General features: G+C 41.6%; 1 protein-coding gene across 1 annotated transcript in view; it reads right to left on the bottom strand.

Moving 5' to 3' along the window:
* Window positions 1-16,736, bottom strand: part of LRGUK (leucine rich repeats and guanylate kinase domain containing) — an 89,921-nt gene that overhangs the window by 54,280 nt on the left and 18,905 nt on the right. Inside the window, exons 8-10 of the mRNA XM_077807907.1 lie at window positions 13,041-13,121; window positions 11,182-11,268; window positions 9,579-9,685 (exon numbers count right to left, since the gene is read on the bottom strand). Of these exons, the coding sequence (XP_077664033.1) occupies window positions 9,579-9,685; window positions 11,182-11,268; window positions 13,041-13,121 (275 nt within the window). The remainder of the gene's footprint in view (window positions 1-9,578; window positions 9,686-11,181; window positions 11,269-13,040; window positions 13,122-16,736) is intronic.

The raw sequence follows: 16,736 nt of genomic DNA, 5'->3' as shown, positions 1-16,736 counted from the left end.
TCTGTCTAGGTACTGATATAGTACCATACTCTCTCTGTGCCTCTAAAGCATTAATAAATTTCATCATCACAACACTCCTGTGAGGTAGGGATGTTCTATCCTCACTTTACAGATGAGAAACAGAGACACAGATTAGATTTAAGTGACTTGCCCAAGGTCACAGAGGGATTCTGTGGCTAAACTGAGAACTGAACTGAGGTCACCTGCATCCCAGTCTAGTGCCCTGTTCTCTAGATCAGTGTTTCTCAATGACCGGTCTGTGGACAGGCACCAGTTCCTGAGATCTCCCTGACACAGTTTAGGAAGGCAGCAAGCCAGATCCTGGTGTCAAAAAAGGTTGAGACACGCTGCTCTAGACTACCCTTACATCCTTGGGTTAGGATGCCAGTAGAATCCCTCAATAGAAGAAGAGGTTACTCACCTTGTGCAGTAACTGGAGTTCTTCAAGATGTCTTTCCCTATGGGTGCTCCACTTCAGGTACATGTGACCCTGCATCTTTAATCAGATTTTTTGGTAGCAGTGCCCATTTGGCCCACACACATGCCCTACACATCCTCATGCCCTGCACTGAGGCTACATAAGACTGCACAGTGAACGGCCCTCAGTTCCTTCCTCATTGCAAAGTCCCACAAGGGAGATTCCGAAGCTGAGGGGAAGGAGGGCAGGTAGTAGAGTATCCACAGAGACACACATCTCAAAGAACTCCAGTTATTGCATAAGGTGAGTAACCTTCTCCTTCTTCTTTAAGCAGTGTCCCTATGGGTGCTCCACTTCAAGTGACTCCTGAGCAGTATCCCCTTACAGAGGAAGGAGCTTTAGAGCAGAGTCCAGTACTGAAAAGAGAGCTGTGTTGTGAACTGCAGCACCTATCTAATGGCATGAATCAGAACACAAAGGTTAGAGAAAGTATGTACAGAGATTCATGTTGTAGCTCTGCAGATTTCATCATCTTTGGGACATTTGGAACGGCTTTGAGTAAAGCCAATCTGTAGACTGTGACTCTGTAGAATGTGCTATCATGCTAGGGGGAGGCTGAATGTCAGCCAAGTCATAACGAGCAATAATACACCCAGAAATCCATGTTGAAAATCATTGCAATGGAGATTGTGGATCCCTTGTATCTGTTAAAAGAAAAGGAGTACTTGTGGCACCTTAGAGACTAACCAATTTATTTGAGCATAGGCATCCGATGAAGTGAGCTGTAGCTCACGATAGCGTATGCTCAAATAAATTGGTTAGTCTCTAAGGTGCCACAAGTACTCCTTTTCTTTTTGCGAATAAAGACTAACACGGCTGCTACTCTGAAACCTTGGATCTGTTGAAATTCAGGAGGTATTTTAGGTAAAAACTTAGGAAACGGTTGTAATGAGACCTTTTCATTGGAGAACATTGTACCTGGAGAGTCTGCCATTAAGGCCCCAGTTCCCTAACCCTCCAGGCAGAAGTGATAGCCACCACTCATGGTGCATGGTATTCTAATTAGGCAATTAAGGGCAAGGTTCAAGTCCTAGATTGGAGTAGGGTCTCTAATTTTGGGGAAAAGATTAATTAGAGCTCTTAGAAATCTTGACATAGGATAAGTGAAAACTGAAAAACCCTCTACTGATGAATGAAAGGCAGTTATAGCTTCCAAGTTAATTTTGATAGAGGTCATAGAAAGCCCTGATCTTTTCAATTCCAACAGGTAGTCTAGGACAATGGAAAGCAAAGAGCAGCAGGAGAAACTTGTTGACAAGTACATTAAAGATTATCTCTTTCATTTTTGAAGGTAAATGCATCTCATAGACTGCTTCCTGCTGTTTACCAATACCAGTTGTACATCTGATGAACAAGAAGACTCTTACCCACAAAACCATTAAGGCGCCATGCTTGGAGCTGCAGAACATCCAGGTTGGGATGAACTGTCTGACCGACATCCTGAGACATCTCACGGGGACTGGTCAGAAGCCACCAAGGTGGGTGAGAGGTAAGTTGAAGGAGGTAAGGATACTAGACTTGTCTAGACCAGTTGGTACAATCAGAATGACTTTGGCCTTGTCCTCCTTGATCTTGCTGAGGACTTTCAAGAGCAACGGCATTGGTAGGTATGCATAAAGGAGACACTTCACCCATGAGATGAGGAAGACCTCTCTTGGTGATTGGGGATCAAGTCCCCCTCTCCAACAGAAACTGTTTCATTTTGCATTGGCTGCAGTGGCACATAGATTGACTTCTAGACACCCTCAAGTTAGAAATATGTTGTGGAGGGACCTAAGAATCCAGCTCCCATTTGTAACTCTGGAAGAAGCATCTTCTGAGGTTGTTGGTGGTGGTGTTCTGAATGCTCAGAAGATAAGCTGCTGTGATGAATATCCAGCTGGCTATGTGCCAGTTCAGGAATTTCATCAATTTAGCACAGAGTGATGGGGAACATGCCCCATCCTGATGATTGATGTAGACCAGGCAGGCCACGTTGTCTGTCATAATCTTGATGGATTTGGCTCTGATCAATGGGAGGAAGTGGCAGCAAGCCCTCCTGACTGCTCTCAGTTCCAGAATGTTTATGTGCAGAAGACACTCTTAGGTGGATCATTTGCCCTGGATGGTGTGTGGTCCAAAAGGAGCTCCCCAGCCCAAGAGGGATATGTCTTATGTTATAACAACAGTTGGAGGAGCTTGAAAGAAAGGAACCCTCAAACATATCTTAGAAGAGTATTCCACCAATTGATCTTGCCAAGGAACAAAGACCTATCTGTTGAGACTGTGTGTGTTTGGTATGTAAATTGTCCTGAGCCATCCCTGAAAACTTCAGAGATGTAATCTGGCATGTTGAGTTACAAAGATACATCCTGCCATATTAGCAACAGCTGAAGACAATTTCTTGCTGCAGCTTGAGGACTTATCTGAATTCTTGCAGCAAGGTTTTTTTTAGGTTCATAAAGCTGTCCGCAGGAAGGTAAACTTTGCCTGTTATGGCATCTAGAAAGGCTTCTATAAAATCTCTGTGTTGAACTGCAGTCAAAACACACTTTTCAGGAGGGAACTGGAGGCCTAAGCTGTGGACCTTGTGGTTTGCAATACCGATAGGACCTCATGATAAGACTGACTTCTGACTACCCAATCATTGAGATAAGGGAAGATGATTATCTCTATTTGACAAAGATGGGCAGATATGACCAACATAACCTTTGGGAATATCTTTGGGGCAAAGGAGAAGACAACAGGCAGCACACAGTAGTGGTTGTCATTGACAGGGGGGAGGGATAGCTCAGTGGTTTAAGCATTGGCCTGCTAAACCCAGGGTTGTGAGTTCAAACCTTGAGGGGGCCATTTAGGGATCTGGGGCAAAAATTGGGGATTGGTCCTGCTTTGAGCAGGGGGTTGGACTAGATGACCTCCTGAGGTCCCTTCCAACCCTGATATTCTATGACTATGAAACAAAGAAACCTCTTGTGAGAAGGATGAATTACAATATGAAAGTGGATGCCTTGAAGGTCAAGAGTCGCAAACGAATCTCTGGAATCTGGGGAGGGAATTATAGCTGCTAGAGTCCCTGTGCTGGATTTTCTTATGTTTCACACAGCTGTTCAGATGTCTGAGATCTAATATTGGTTTCCATCCCCCATTCTTTTTGTGCACCAGAAAGTACTTGGAGTAGAACTGCTCTCACTTGTGCTGTACTGGTACCAGTTCTACAGCCCCTAGACATAGAAGAGAGGCAACCTCCTGCCTGAGAAAATGATCATGAGATGGGTCCCTGAAAAGGGATGGGGAAGGGGGTTGGGAAGGAGGGACAGACGTAAACTGGGATTGGGAAGGAGGGACAGATGGTGTAACCAGATGTTATGGCCTCCAAAACCCATTTGTTGGATGTTACGTTCTCCCAAGCAGGTTGAAATTGGGATAGACCGTGTCCAAAGAGGGGAAGGAGGTTGGGATGGTGGAGCAATAAATCCTTGTTAAGAGGGTGGTTTAGACTGTGGACCAAGCCATCAAAACTTGTGCCTGGGTGACAAAGATGAGTGGGATGAGACAGCTATGGTAGTAGCTGGCATAACTAAAGCATCTTGGCCAGTGGCTTGGGTGATCTATGGAAGGTAGAATAATAAGCTGGGTGAGATCTCTGTGCCATCTGAGACCTGCTAAACTTTTCTATATGCAGGCATATATATCCCGAGGGATCTAAGAGTAGTGCTTCAAGGTATGAAGCGTGTCATCTGTAGACTCCCAAAACCACTTACGGCCATAAAAACGAAGGTTCTAACCAATAGTCTGCTCTTTTGTAGGGAAGCCCAACAGCTGAAGCCAAGACACTCATCTCATCATGATGGTGGTGGAAATGGAACGGGCTGTGGTATCAGCTGGATTCAAGCAGGTCTGCAAGGATGTTCTTGCTAAAAGCTGACCTTCCTGTATGATGGCTTTGAATTGTTCATGTGCGCTTTTGGTTAATGTTCAATAAAGGTGTTAAATTTGTTATAATTCAGGAAGTCCCATTTGGACATGAGTGCTTGGTGATTCATTATCCTAAACTGTAATGTCACAGAGGAGTAGCTCTTGTGACCAGAAAGATCAAGATGCCTCTGGTCCTTACTATTCGGAGCAGCATTGGTGTTCTGCTGCCTTTCATGTTCATTCACTGCATCCACAACTAAGGAATTTGGTGTGGGGTGTATAAATAAAAATTCCAAATCCTTGGAAGGAAGGTAATACTTTTTGTTGGCATGTAGGAGGTGCCATGGTGGGAGGTTAGCAGATCAGTGTGGCTGGCTCAAAGAGAGCCTTGTTAATTGGAAAAGCCACTTGCAACAAGGTTGAGGTTTGCAAAATATCTAGGAGTTTATAATGGGAGTCCTGAACTTCCTCAAAAGGAATTTGAAGCATGTCCACAACTCACTTCATCAGGTCCTGCAACTGACAAAACTCATCTGCCATGAAGGTAGAGGGGGCATCATAGCCTCATCAGGGGATGGAGATATTTGGATGAGGTTTCACCTCCTCATCAGCCCTTGCCTCCTGCTCCTCAAAGGTCTCTTGTACAAACTCTGTTTGATGAGGAGGGAGCAAAGGCACAGGGAAATGGAATTTCCTATGGTCCCTGCAGTTTGTACTCTGAGCCCTTAGAAACTGTTGGCAGTATAGGACCTAGGGGTCCCAGTAAGATTGCTGGAGAGAGTCATAGGGCATAGACAGAGATAGCTACCATTGGTCATCCCAGCTGGTTGAAAGTGGTGGAAGTTTATCCTCGCTTCTTTCAGTACGCAGAGGTGAATAAACACTCTTCAAATAGAGACTCTTGAACTGAAAACTGAGAATCCGAGTCAGAGTCCTCATGCACATTCTCTAAAGGAGGTGATAACTGATCTCCATGAATTATCAAAGTTGGAGAACCAGAAGGACTCAATGAGATGTGGGTATCAGGTGACCCAGATGATCTCTGTAACAAAAGGTGTACGATACCAGTAATCAGTGGATATTTCAGTTCATTAAAAACAGAGATCTCTTAAGTATCTGAACTCCTGTGATACCAAAGAACATAAGAGGTTGGTGTCAGTATGAGGTAGGTATCTGTCTTGAGGAATCAGCACCCCCAAGTAACATATTCACATGTTGCAGTCCAGCGCGTAAGTACCAAGGGTACTAAAGGGTCAGGTAATGCTGAGTTCTTGCTAGTGTGGTTGTGACTACTGGAAGCAAAGGAGATCTTTGGAACCAGTGGTTTTTTTTAGTAGTGGCCTTAGAAGCAGCCTCAAACTCTTCATGGTACCAGAAGCACTTGGAGCCTCAGCAGTGCTCCTTTTGGGGATGGTGGTCTTCCGTGACCGAGGCCTCTTTCACAGAGATTTAGCACTCCTGCTTTTCTTATCAGTTTCCATCAACTTCAAGTGCTAGAGTCTTGGTACTATAGGCACAGATGCAGACACCCCCACGGCGGTTTTTGGTGACAGGGATCCTGAAATGGCTGAGGTAGTCACCACCTTCTCCTTTATGTCCCTCGGTGACCAAGATCCTGAGGCAACTGGGATAGCAGGAAACTTACTCCTAAAAGCTCTTGGTGACCTGGATCTGTAGGTAGATGACGTATTAGCACTACTAGAAGCTCCAGGAGACTGAAATCCAGAGATATACAGGGCAGTCCATATAGGGGGGTTCTCAAAGCCCTGAGCCAAAGCTGGTTTTAAGGCTTGCTCCATCAAGAGAAGCCTGAATTTGATCTCCCTCTTCTGATGAGATCTTCTTTGAAATAAAGTACAGATCTTACATTTCAAGGGAATATGAGTATCCCCCAAACACTTTACACACACACAGAGTGTCCATCACTAATCAGGATAGACTCCTTACAGGAAAGACGATGTTTAAAGACTGGGAATCCAGGCATACCCCAGAAATAGAGTTCAAAGTGACCCAACTAAATGGGGAAAACAAAGCAAAGGGAAACCATCTACAAATATAAACTATTTACAACTATAACTAACTAACTATGCTAAAGTATTAGTAGAAGGAGACAGGCTAGAGTCTTAGTCTCAGGCTGAAGGTGGTTGAGAAGGAACTGAGGATGGTTTGCCCACACAGCTCTATAAAGCTTCAGTGCAGGGCACGAGGATGTGTAGGACACATGTGCGGGCGGAATGGACACTGCCACCAAAAATCTCTGATCAAAGGCACAGGGCACATGAGCACCCGAAGTGCTGCACCCTTAGGGACATAGCTTTTATCCTGATTTTAGACATATTTACACAACTGCCACAAAAATAATCTTTACAAAATACACCAAGACATTAAAAATGTCAATATGATAACAATATGCAAAATATTCTCTCTATATTTTTACATCAAAAAGTTGCTACTGTGATGCATTCAGTTCAAGTCAAGAAACTCTCCCTTCCTTCACTGTTACTCCATGTTTTCATGTTGCCTTCCCCCTTTCTGCCATTTGCTGTCAGGAAGGGACCAGTTCAACACAGAACAAGCCCAACAGATGCCAGTGACAGCAATAACTATTACAGCCAGTGAGTGAATTATTAAAAAGGGACCATTTTAAATATGGGAATTCCATGAAATATGTTTAATAACTGGTGATTTCAGAATTTATCTACACACAGTACAGATGTTCTCATTACCCTCTCAAGGCCATGTCACATGGGACTAATGATGCCAACCCAGCATGTAAAGATAAAATCAGTTTCTTCAATAGATTCATAATATATCCCTTATAAATACATATAACACACAAGTACCTGATACAGCCTGGTAAAATGCAGATTTCTCTCTATTGTCATCTCTTTTGTAAAGTAGGGTCATATCATGTAACTATACAATATATAATTACTTGATTTGACTACACTTAGACCTCTAATTTCTTTAAATACATTCCTGTTGCTAGACCACAGGAACATGTCCTCAAAGTCCCCATATTTACTGTTTTATCAGAAGAACACATTACAATAAAGTCTTTAATTACACAGTCATACAATTTTCCCCCCACAACCTTGTAAGGAGTATCTTGTAAGGTGCGGTGCCCTCAGCTCATTCACTGTGTATTTCGCAACTTGTGGGCTTTGGCATTCAAAGTAATACACAGTTCTCAAAGATTCATAGATTTTAAGGTCCAAAGTGACCACTGTGATCATTTAGTCCGATCTCCTGTATAACACAGGCCATAGGACTTCAAGTCCAATAGCTGTGGTTGAGCCAGAACATATCTTTGGAAAAACATCCAATCTTAATTTTAAAATCTGCAGTAATGGAAAATCCACCACAATGCTTGTTAAGTTGTTCTAATGGTTAATTACCCTAGCTGTTAAAAAAAAAATTGTGCCTTATTTCTAATCTTAATTTCTCTAGCTTCAACTTCCAGCCTTTATACCTAACTCATACCTTTGTTTGCTAGACTGAAAAGCTCTCTGTAACAAAATTTCTTTTCCCCATGTCCTTATATACTGTGACTTAGCCTTCATGTATATCTAAAGTTGTAGAAAAAAATCACATATTATATTGTATTATTTAAATAGTAGAATGTTCTATAATTAAAGACAGTATTGTATTGCCTATGCAGAAAGGGCATTCCACAATGTTAACTTTGACATTTCCTGATTGTTGAGTGTACAACTATTCAACTTTACAGTTCTTTACATAGTTTTTTAATGGAATTATTAATAATACAGTAAATAAAAATGTCCTGCATGTGATCTAAGGAGATTAATGCAAATGAACTATAAAAATGTGGCTACAAGGAGCATTTTCTAATTTAGAAAATTAGAAAAAAATCATCATTAGGAAGATTTCACTAATGAATGCAGTGCATGCTTTTCCAGCTGAGCACCGGCAGGCACTCAAAGCTTAATTAACATTATCGGTTGCCACCTTAAGTGCCAGACTATATGTTTATCTGTTTGTTTATACAGTACTTCTGACTCAATACAGAGGTTTACAGACATGTATATCTCCAGCACTGAACTCACATACATACCCATAAAGAAATACCTGAACTGGGCCTATGTCTGTGTTGGAAGGGATGCCAAACATGGATGCCTTCTGGAAAAACAATTGTGCTAGTCAAGAAATACTCAATTACAGCCAAATCTTACAAGATGCTAACTGCCTTTTTGCAGGCTGCTGGGCCCCTTGAGAGCAATCAGAGCCATGGAGACAATGCTCAGCAACTTTCAGGATCAGGTCCATAGAGAGGAAGCCATTCTAACTGTAGGAATCACAATGAGCGTCTTCTAAAAGTCAGAGTGCCCAGTTATGTGTTTAGGTGCCAAATTGGTGCTTAGGTGCTAAAGTAGGCTTTTGGGAACTTAAGTGGCGATAAGTGCCTAAATCTTGACCTTAATAATAATAAATGTGCATATCTACAGCACCTTTCATCTGAGTATTTCAAAGCACTTTACAAACATTCAAGAATTAAGAGATGGTGAGCCCAACATCCCTGGGAAATAGACAGTCCCATTTTAGAGATGGAAAATGAAGCAGAGAGAGGTCACACAGCAAGACAACAGCAATGCAGGGAACAGGACCAAGATCTGACTCCCAGTTCTGTGCTTTAACCTGTAGTCAACACCTTTTCCTTCCAAATGCAGAACTGGCCAGAATTCCATAAATGCAAGCTTGAAAATTTGGCTCTGGGCGTGTAAATTGTGCTCTGAGTTGCAAAGTAAAGCTATTTTGCTCACAATGGGATGCCAACAGTTTGAAGGGAAGAAGTAAATAGAGTAGAAAGAAGATAAATTTTAGAGCTCTCTTCTCCCTCTCGAGATTTTTAAATTGCCACTGGGTATTGATAGAGTGTTTGCATCTTTCATTTATGGTGCAAATGGCCATCTGCTTCAACAGATTGTTTAAAAGAAACAGAGCTGTGGGCAATCTGTCTCAGAGCTTCAAGGTGAGCAACTAACTTCATTTCATAATCAATTCAGCCAAGCAGGATATGCCTAATTTCCAGGCTGACAACAGCAGACTGCAGAATGCCTACTCTTTGTTAGACTGATTTAATGGTGGAAGAGGGACAGACAAATGTCCCACTAAATATAACCACATATTCTGCTTTACCTGAGTGCCACCTACAGGACCAGATGTGAAATGAAGATCAGATTACCTGTCAAAGATCCTCTGTGGCTGAATCATGCTGTACATAATATGGGTCATGTGATCTTTAGCGGCAACTACTTCTGGAGGAGGATCATACTTGTTCACAGCAGCAACCTGTTTCCAGAGTTAGAGGCATAGGAAGAGAAAAGTGATGTCCTTGTTCTTACCTGCAATACCCTGAATAAAGTAGTCTGAATAATGATGGCTTCGTATTTACAAGAGGCAATCATTATATCTTGCTTGTCTATGATTGCTCGACTAAAAAAAGCTTTTTGGGAAATTTAAATAGGTGGAAAGCACCCAAAACTAACTCATCATCTCTCTTAATTTATTCTATCTTTTCTTGGGTGGAGGGATAAGGCTAAGGGATGGGGGTCAGCTCATAAAGTACACACTCATTTTGTCTATATTTTCATTATTCATTACTTTTTCTGTTCTTAGTGCTGGTGAAAAATGCCAGAATGAAAGTCATAGAGACAGAAATCCTTCATTTATTCCCCAAAAAAGTGAAAGCTGGGGTACCACCAATGCAAGCTTCCCCCAAAATGGTCCTGAAAATGTACTTCAGCTTTGATCTAGGAGGGAGAGGTGAGGTCAGTCTCTGAGTCCATTCTATTCTTGGTCCATTCTGCTGAAACTTCTAATCATGTTACTGATCAGTGGATATTTTTTTATGTAGACAGCAGCCCATTAGGAAATAGATTAAAGCCACTAACTTATTTCATACAGGCCACCAAACCAGAGCTATCAGATGGTAGCCCTTTTGGCTACTTCATCCCAGACAGATTTAAATCAGTGATCTAGACCCTGTCTACACTTGCTGGGGAATCATATTTGAAAAGAGTTCTAATATGGGTGACAAGGCTGGAGTGAAGGAGCTAAGGACCATTTTTAAAGGAAGTTTTCTGGCCAAGACTCCAACCTAGGCTAGCAAATTGTTAATCCTGATAATTCTAATATGGGTTTGGCCCATGCATTCTAGTCCCTTATACACAGGAATCGTGTATTTCTAAATACAGCTCCCCTGTAAGTACAAAAGGAGCCCTAGAAGTGAAACATTCTACACAGTGCCAGGTTACCAACTGGTCCCTCCAGTTATTTCTTGCAGAAGGCTCTTTTAAAATCACATCCTGACTAATAAAAACAGCTAAAAGAATTACCAGTATTTTATAGCTTTCAGACAGTTCACTTTGCAGTATAAGATATCTTAAGAAAATAACAGCAGTAACATGGTGATTATGTCAAAGCACTTTACAAATATTAACTAATGAATCTAAACAACTAACTAGGGACTTCTCTAACTGTTAGAATCTACTTTTTCATTAAGAAATGTAGTCTTTATGTAATATTTGTATATTGATAAACTAGAATTGCTTTTGACAATACAACAGATATATCGTCAGATGTCAGGGTCTTAAAAGCAAAACTGAACTGAACTGATACCTACTGGCTGGAGTGTGGGGAATTTTTTCCCCTCACATAAAGCAATTTTTTATCTGCACATAAATATTTATGAAAACTAGTTGAATTTACCACCTTTGCCCAGAAGGAAACAGGATTATTTAGCACCATTCCAGAACTATATGGTGTTTCCAACAGTTGACATATACCTTTTCTTCCACTTTAATCTTCCTGTGATCCAGCTCTGTTAGTCGGAGCAACATGAAAATCACCAAGAGCCAATATTCTGTTTGCTCCTGGTAGAAATAAGAGAAGCATTCAGTTGTTTTCACTTTTACATATATAAATATTTAAATTCAGATAGCAAATAATATCCCAAAGGCCATTTTAACATAATATTGTATAATGTCTTTCACCACGAAAGATCTCAATGTGTTGCATAAACCGATCACTTCCTCCACCACTGAAATGCAGCCACCTCTAGAAAGACATCAGAGAGCTGTTTACCATCTTGAAGCAACGTTGTATAACAGTTTGGAACAGGAACTGAAGAATAATACCATATCCAACTGAAAATGTACAGAGAACATGGATGGACAGAAAGTAATTACCCATATGGGAATTAGATAACCACCCATGGCTAATACCACTAATCTTGCAAGAAGTGTTATGGGAACTTTTCTTTAGTTAGAGTATAAAATATAATCACTATGTATGCCTGTAAATCACTAAAAAAATAAGTCTGATACATAATAAAAAAGAATCATTAACAATTAAATAAGAAGCTGACATCTTGACAACCTGCTGAAGCATATTAATTCTGAGAAAAGTCAGGTCCTGTTAAACTATTGAAATTCAAAGACAGTCGCAAAGCTGTTTTAAGATAATTGTTGTTTATTTTTCACAAGTAACTGAAAACCCTGTAAATTAACTGGAAAAAATATGCACGCATGCACGCACACACAGATGCATTTTAATGGGGTAAAATTCTGCTCTCAGGAGCTTTGTCTATTGTGATATCAAAGGGGTAGGGACATCATTTGCTATGGGGCAAGGGATGCAACAGACCCCCTTGACCTTGGTTCCCCACTTCCCAACTTTTCATAGGTCCCTATGCTCCACTTCCCCCCACCCAACTCTGCAACTTTACAGGACATAATATAATCACAGATAATGTTCTAAATGTGTTGCTCCTCCCTCACCGGTCCAGATTTTTTCTGAAACGATGCAGAATGCTGCAAGGTCAGGAAGAGGTGGTGTATTTCCAACATTTCTTTATGTTCATTCCATTGCATGCAACAACAGGCTATTCTCAAGGAAGCCACCTCAGAAATCGACAGTTATCTTAAAACAGGAGGGAGAAGATAAGCCCTTAATATTTCTTCCCCAGACATTGGAAATCACTACGAAGTTCAAAGAGGATCTAAAATCATCAAAGCAGGGTACTAGGATCTTTAATCTTCAGCACCATCCAGGACACGTTATAAATACATGATGTACAAAGACAGTACATAAGATTTGACTCCACATTAAAGGTTTCTGTCACTGATAAATGGGCTGTTTTAGCTCATCAACTAGGGAAGATTGTAGGGCCCTTGAATGAGAAATAAGTCTATCATAAAGAAAGAAAGAAAGATGCCCATTCCAAGGACAGACAAGGTGGATGAGGGTTCTGTTGGTGAGAGAGAAGCTTTCGAGCTTACACAAGAAGAGCTCTGTGTAAGCTCAAAAGCCTGTCTCTCTCACCAAGAGTTTGGTCCAATAAAAGATATTACCTCAAACACCTTCTCTCTCTAATATCCTGGGCCTGACAAGCTACAGCAATTCCAAGGAGAGGCAATTTTAAAAGGTGACTGCTCACTCAGGGTTCGATCTAGCTGCCACTGAAATTAATGGGATCCTTTCCATGAACTTCATTGGGAATTGAATCAGGGCCCTAACGCTTTTACGTATTTTTAGAGGGGCATGCCCAGCATCTATTCTGTCCATACACCTCTCTAACTCTTTGACATAGGATGAACTATTCACTGCAAGTATATTTTCAGTTACGTGTTCACCTCTTTCTTACCTGTACTGGGTTCCTTAACAGATTGAACACTCTGAGCAGAGGCAGGTCTTCAAGATATTCCAGCTCACCCAGTTCAGAAATCTAGTTATGCACAGAAAAAAACGATATCAGTAAAAAGCCACATAGCATAAGATAACTATGGGGAGAAAGCATCTTAGTGCCAAACTAAAATGTGGACACGAAAACCCCACTACACCTACCAAAGGTGTAACATATCCACGGCATGCAGTAACACACTTCTTGTCACACAACTCAGGTAGCTTCGAAAATGCTTGGGTAACTTGCTTAGGCAAGACTGGATGGTTATTTTAAAAAGACAGCTCTCTCCAACCCTTGTATAGTACCTTGCCAAACCCTGAAGTGCCCAAATTTTTTTTGTTTTTTATGTAGTACTTGGACCCTTAGGAAATACACTAAGAACCACCAACACGTTTCATACGGGCCATTAAACAAACCGCTATCAGATAGTAGTACTTTTGGTTGAAGGGAACTAGCCAGGCAATAGGGTGCCCTGAAAGACTGTAGCTTGCAGTCAGTTCCTGCAGATTTAGAGTCACAAGCAGGAAAAAAACCTCCCTTTCTGTAAAGGACTTTTTTTTTCATTTGGTGTCCACAGCAAAGTCAGAGTGAAGGCCCTCACTCTAAAACCTGCCCGATTGGCTGCTTTTGAATGCTAAGACCAATCACAGGACTTGACAATTAAAACAAGACATGTCATCACCTACCTATATATTACCTGTGTTGAAAAACAACACAAGATACTGAATGATTCAGAATAAATGCACTGACAGTGGATGTGTGCGTAGAATGATGCCTAATCAGGAAGTCTCCCCACCCCTATTATCTGCACATGCAAGTACTCATTTGTGCACACAATTATCCCTTTGCCTATGCAATCATACAAGTTGCATTCACAAGTATGGATTTTTTTTTGCGGATAAGACCATTATGCCCACTTTTGAAAAACTGGATTGTAAATTGTCCTTGTCGGAGCCAGTTAATGTAAATCTTTTAAATCATTCTGTACTGTTTCAAAAATAGTATCTTTGCCCACTTTTTTCACTTTATTTTGTAGGAGTGCTTTATATTTTTAGAGAGTCCTGAACTGATGCTGTGCCAAATTGCAGGTTTGGTCTGTACCGCTTCTGAATTGTGAATTTTATTAAATTGTATCATGAATCTACTGTGTCATGGAAAGCTTATAGGCATGTAGATCCACTCTGAGTTAGCGGGGCTGTGTCATGTCTCTTCTAGGTCAGACACAATGGTGAGTGCATTGAATGATGGTCTATTCAAATACCTTGGGCTAATGGGTTTCCTCTAGCTGGGAGGAGAAGACACTGCCCCCAGTTGTCTGAAGATGAGGGAGGTTGAGAGCAGTGAGAAATTACCAAAAGGCAGAACAAAAGAAGCAAGTGATCCTAGCAGGAGTCTATAAAGGGAATCACAGAGGAGAATGAACAAACTGGGACTGAATGCCATTTTGTACCAGATTAAGATGAGGGAGGCCGCTGCAGGGGCAGGATAGGCAAGGGGGCAGAAGAGCCTGCCTACCTGAGAGAACACAGATGATCCTCCAAGGATTCCCAAGAGAAGGATGAGCTAGCGAGGGACATTGTGTCTTGAGTATTTTATTGTTTGTGTGATCTGTACTCAGGGTGGCCACTCACACATTCCTGGAATACTGGACATTCTGGTGCTTCTGGGAATGGTGTGAGCCTGCCTCCACTAGCATGACCCCACCTCTGCCAGCGTAACCTTACACTCACAGTACATGCGAGGTCAAGCTGCAAGGGGATGCCATTCTGAACGCACTGCCTTGCGTGCAAAGCCATGCTGGCAGGGACATGTTGTATGTGAGGTCACGCCAGCATGGGCAGAACACCACACTCTTCATTATGTTGTCCCACATCTGATACTGGACAAAACTTTGTCTGGTTTCATTTCAGCACTGGACAAGGGACAAAGATTACAAAAGCAGGCCAGTCCAGTTTAAAATTGGACAAGTAGCCTGCTGGTCTGTACTCACCTGTGTTTTACATGATTAAATATAAAATGAATAAAGTTGATAGACTTAACAAATGCGTGTGTGTTGATTGCTTCACAACTACTGCATGCCCCTGAGAGAGCTAAACTGCAAACCAGAAGCATCACACCTTATGGGTGGAGTTCTGGGAGAGGTGTGTGTTTAAACACTGGGAAGTCTGAAGGGTCAGCACTGTGCCTAAAGGGTAGACAGCGCATTTCAGCATTCAAAGGGGGATGCCAGATAGAAGGTCTGCACCCTGAAAGTGTGCCTAGGAAACCAGAGGTTGGGGAAAGGCTTGACTCAGTTTGGGCTCCAGGAGTTTAACACACCCCAAGGTATCCAGAACTCAGAGGTTTGGATTCCCCTCCCAGAAGGCCTAGTGAGTGGCTAGAGGGTTGCACGCTAGGATCTCAAACAGATGCATTTAGCTTCTCTGGTATTGCAACCCTCATTTTTTCATGTTCTCTGTGTGTGTGTGTATATATATATCTTCCTACTGTATTTTCCACTGCATGCATCTGATGAAGTGGGTTTTAGCCCACGAAAGCTTATGCCCAAATACATTTGTTAGTTTCTAAGGTGCTACAAGTACTCCTTGTTCTTTTTGCTGATACAGACTAACAGGGCTGCCACTCTGAAACCTCTCTTAATATAGGATTCAGAGAACACAGACCAGCTGTTTCAGACATTTTAAGCTTTCATTCAGTTCAAGCTTTTCTGAAATTGAATAATGGAGAACAAGGACTCTCAAAAATAACCAATTAAAAACAAGTTGCATGACACAGCTTTGCGCACCAGGCTTTACTCAGTGTTCATCCAACTGTCACAACTCCTGATATTAGGACCTCCTGCCCGACCTGACCTCTTCTTAGTTTCTGCAACCCCTTAATGATTCCTTCTTGAGATGCTAAAAGCTTCTTGATCTTCCAGAAGAAAAATAAGTAGGTGAGTCAGTTCACCTGGAAATGCATCATCTCTGGAGCAAGCAACGCTGCTTGTGCTACAGGTACACTTAGTCCAGCATCCATGTTGCTGCAGTGACAATGGCACTATGTTTTGATTGTGGCTACATTAAAAAATCCTCCTATTTTATATCATAGGATTCTGATTTCTCTTTTTATGCAGGAAGATGAAGCACCTGCTGAAAGGTAGTAATTGGTGTACCTTTTGCTTTATATTTTCCAGACCTATTCTTTTGATACTATGAATGAAGAATTCCAACAGAATAGTACTTAAAGGAAAAATGTTCCACTACAGTGAGATAACAACACAGGTGCCATATTATGATTACAGAGCAGTTAATGAGACACTTGTCTTTAAAACAGACATATTGTGCATCTAACCAAGCTAGTGTTATACTACTGCTCCACGTTTTGTTGAATCATGAATTCAGGACAGCTGAAAGGGCCCAGAACAATATCATTTCTGGACAAAAGAAAAGGAGGACTTGTGGCACCTTAGAGACTAATAAATTTATTTGAGCAGAAGCTTTTGTGAGCTACAGCTCACTTCATCGGATACATTCAGCGGAAAATACAGTAGGGAGATTTATATACATAGAGAACATGAAACAATGGGTGTTACGATACACACTGTAACCAGAATGATCACTTAAGGTGAGCTATTACCAGCACGAGAGCGGGTGGGAAAAAACCTTTTGTAGTGAT

The sequence above is a fragment of the Eretmochelys imbricata genome, chromosome 1, assembly GCF_965152235.1.
Source record: "Eretmochelys imbricata isolate rEreImb1 chromosome 1, rEreImb1.hap1, whole genome shotgun sequence".
Lineage (NCBI taxonomy): Eukaryota > Metazoa > Chordata > Testudines > Cheloniidae > Eretmochelys > Eretmochelys imbricata.
This window is presented reverse-complemented; position numbering and strand designations above follow the sequence as displayed.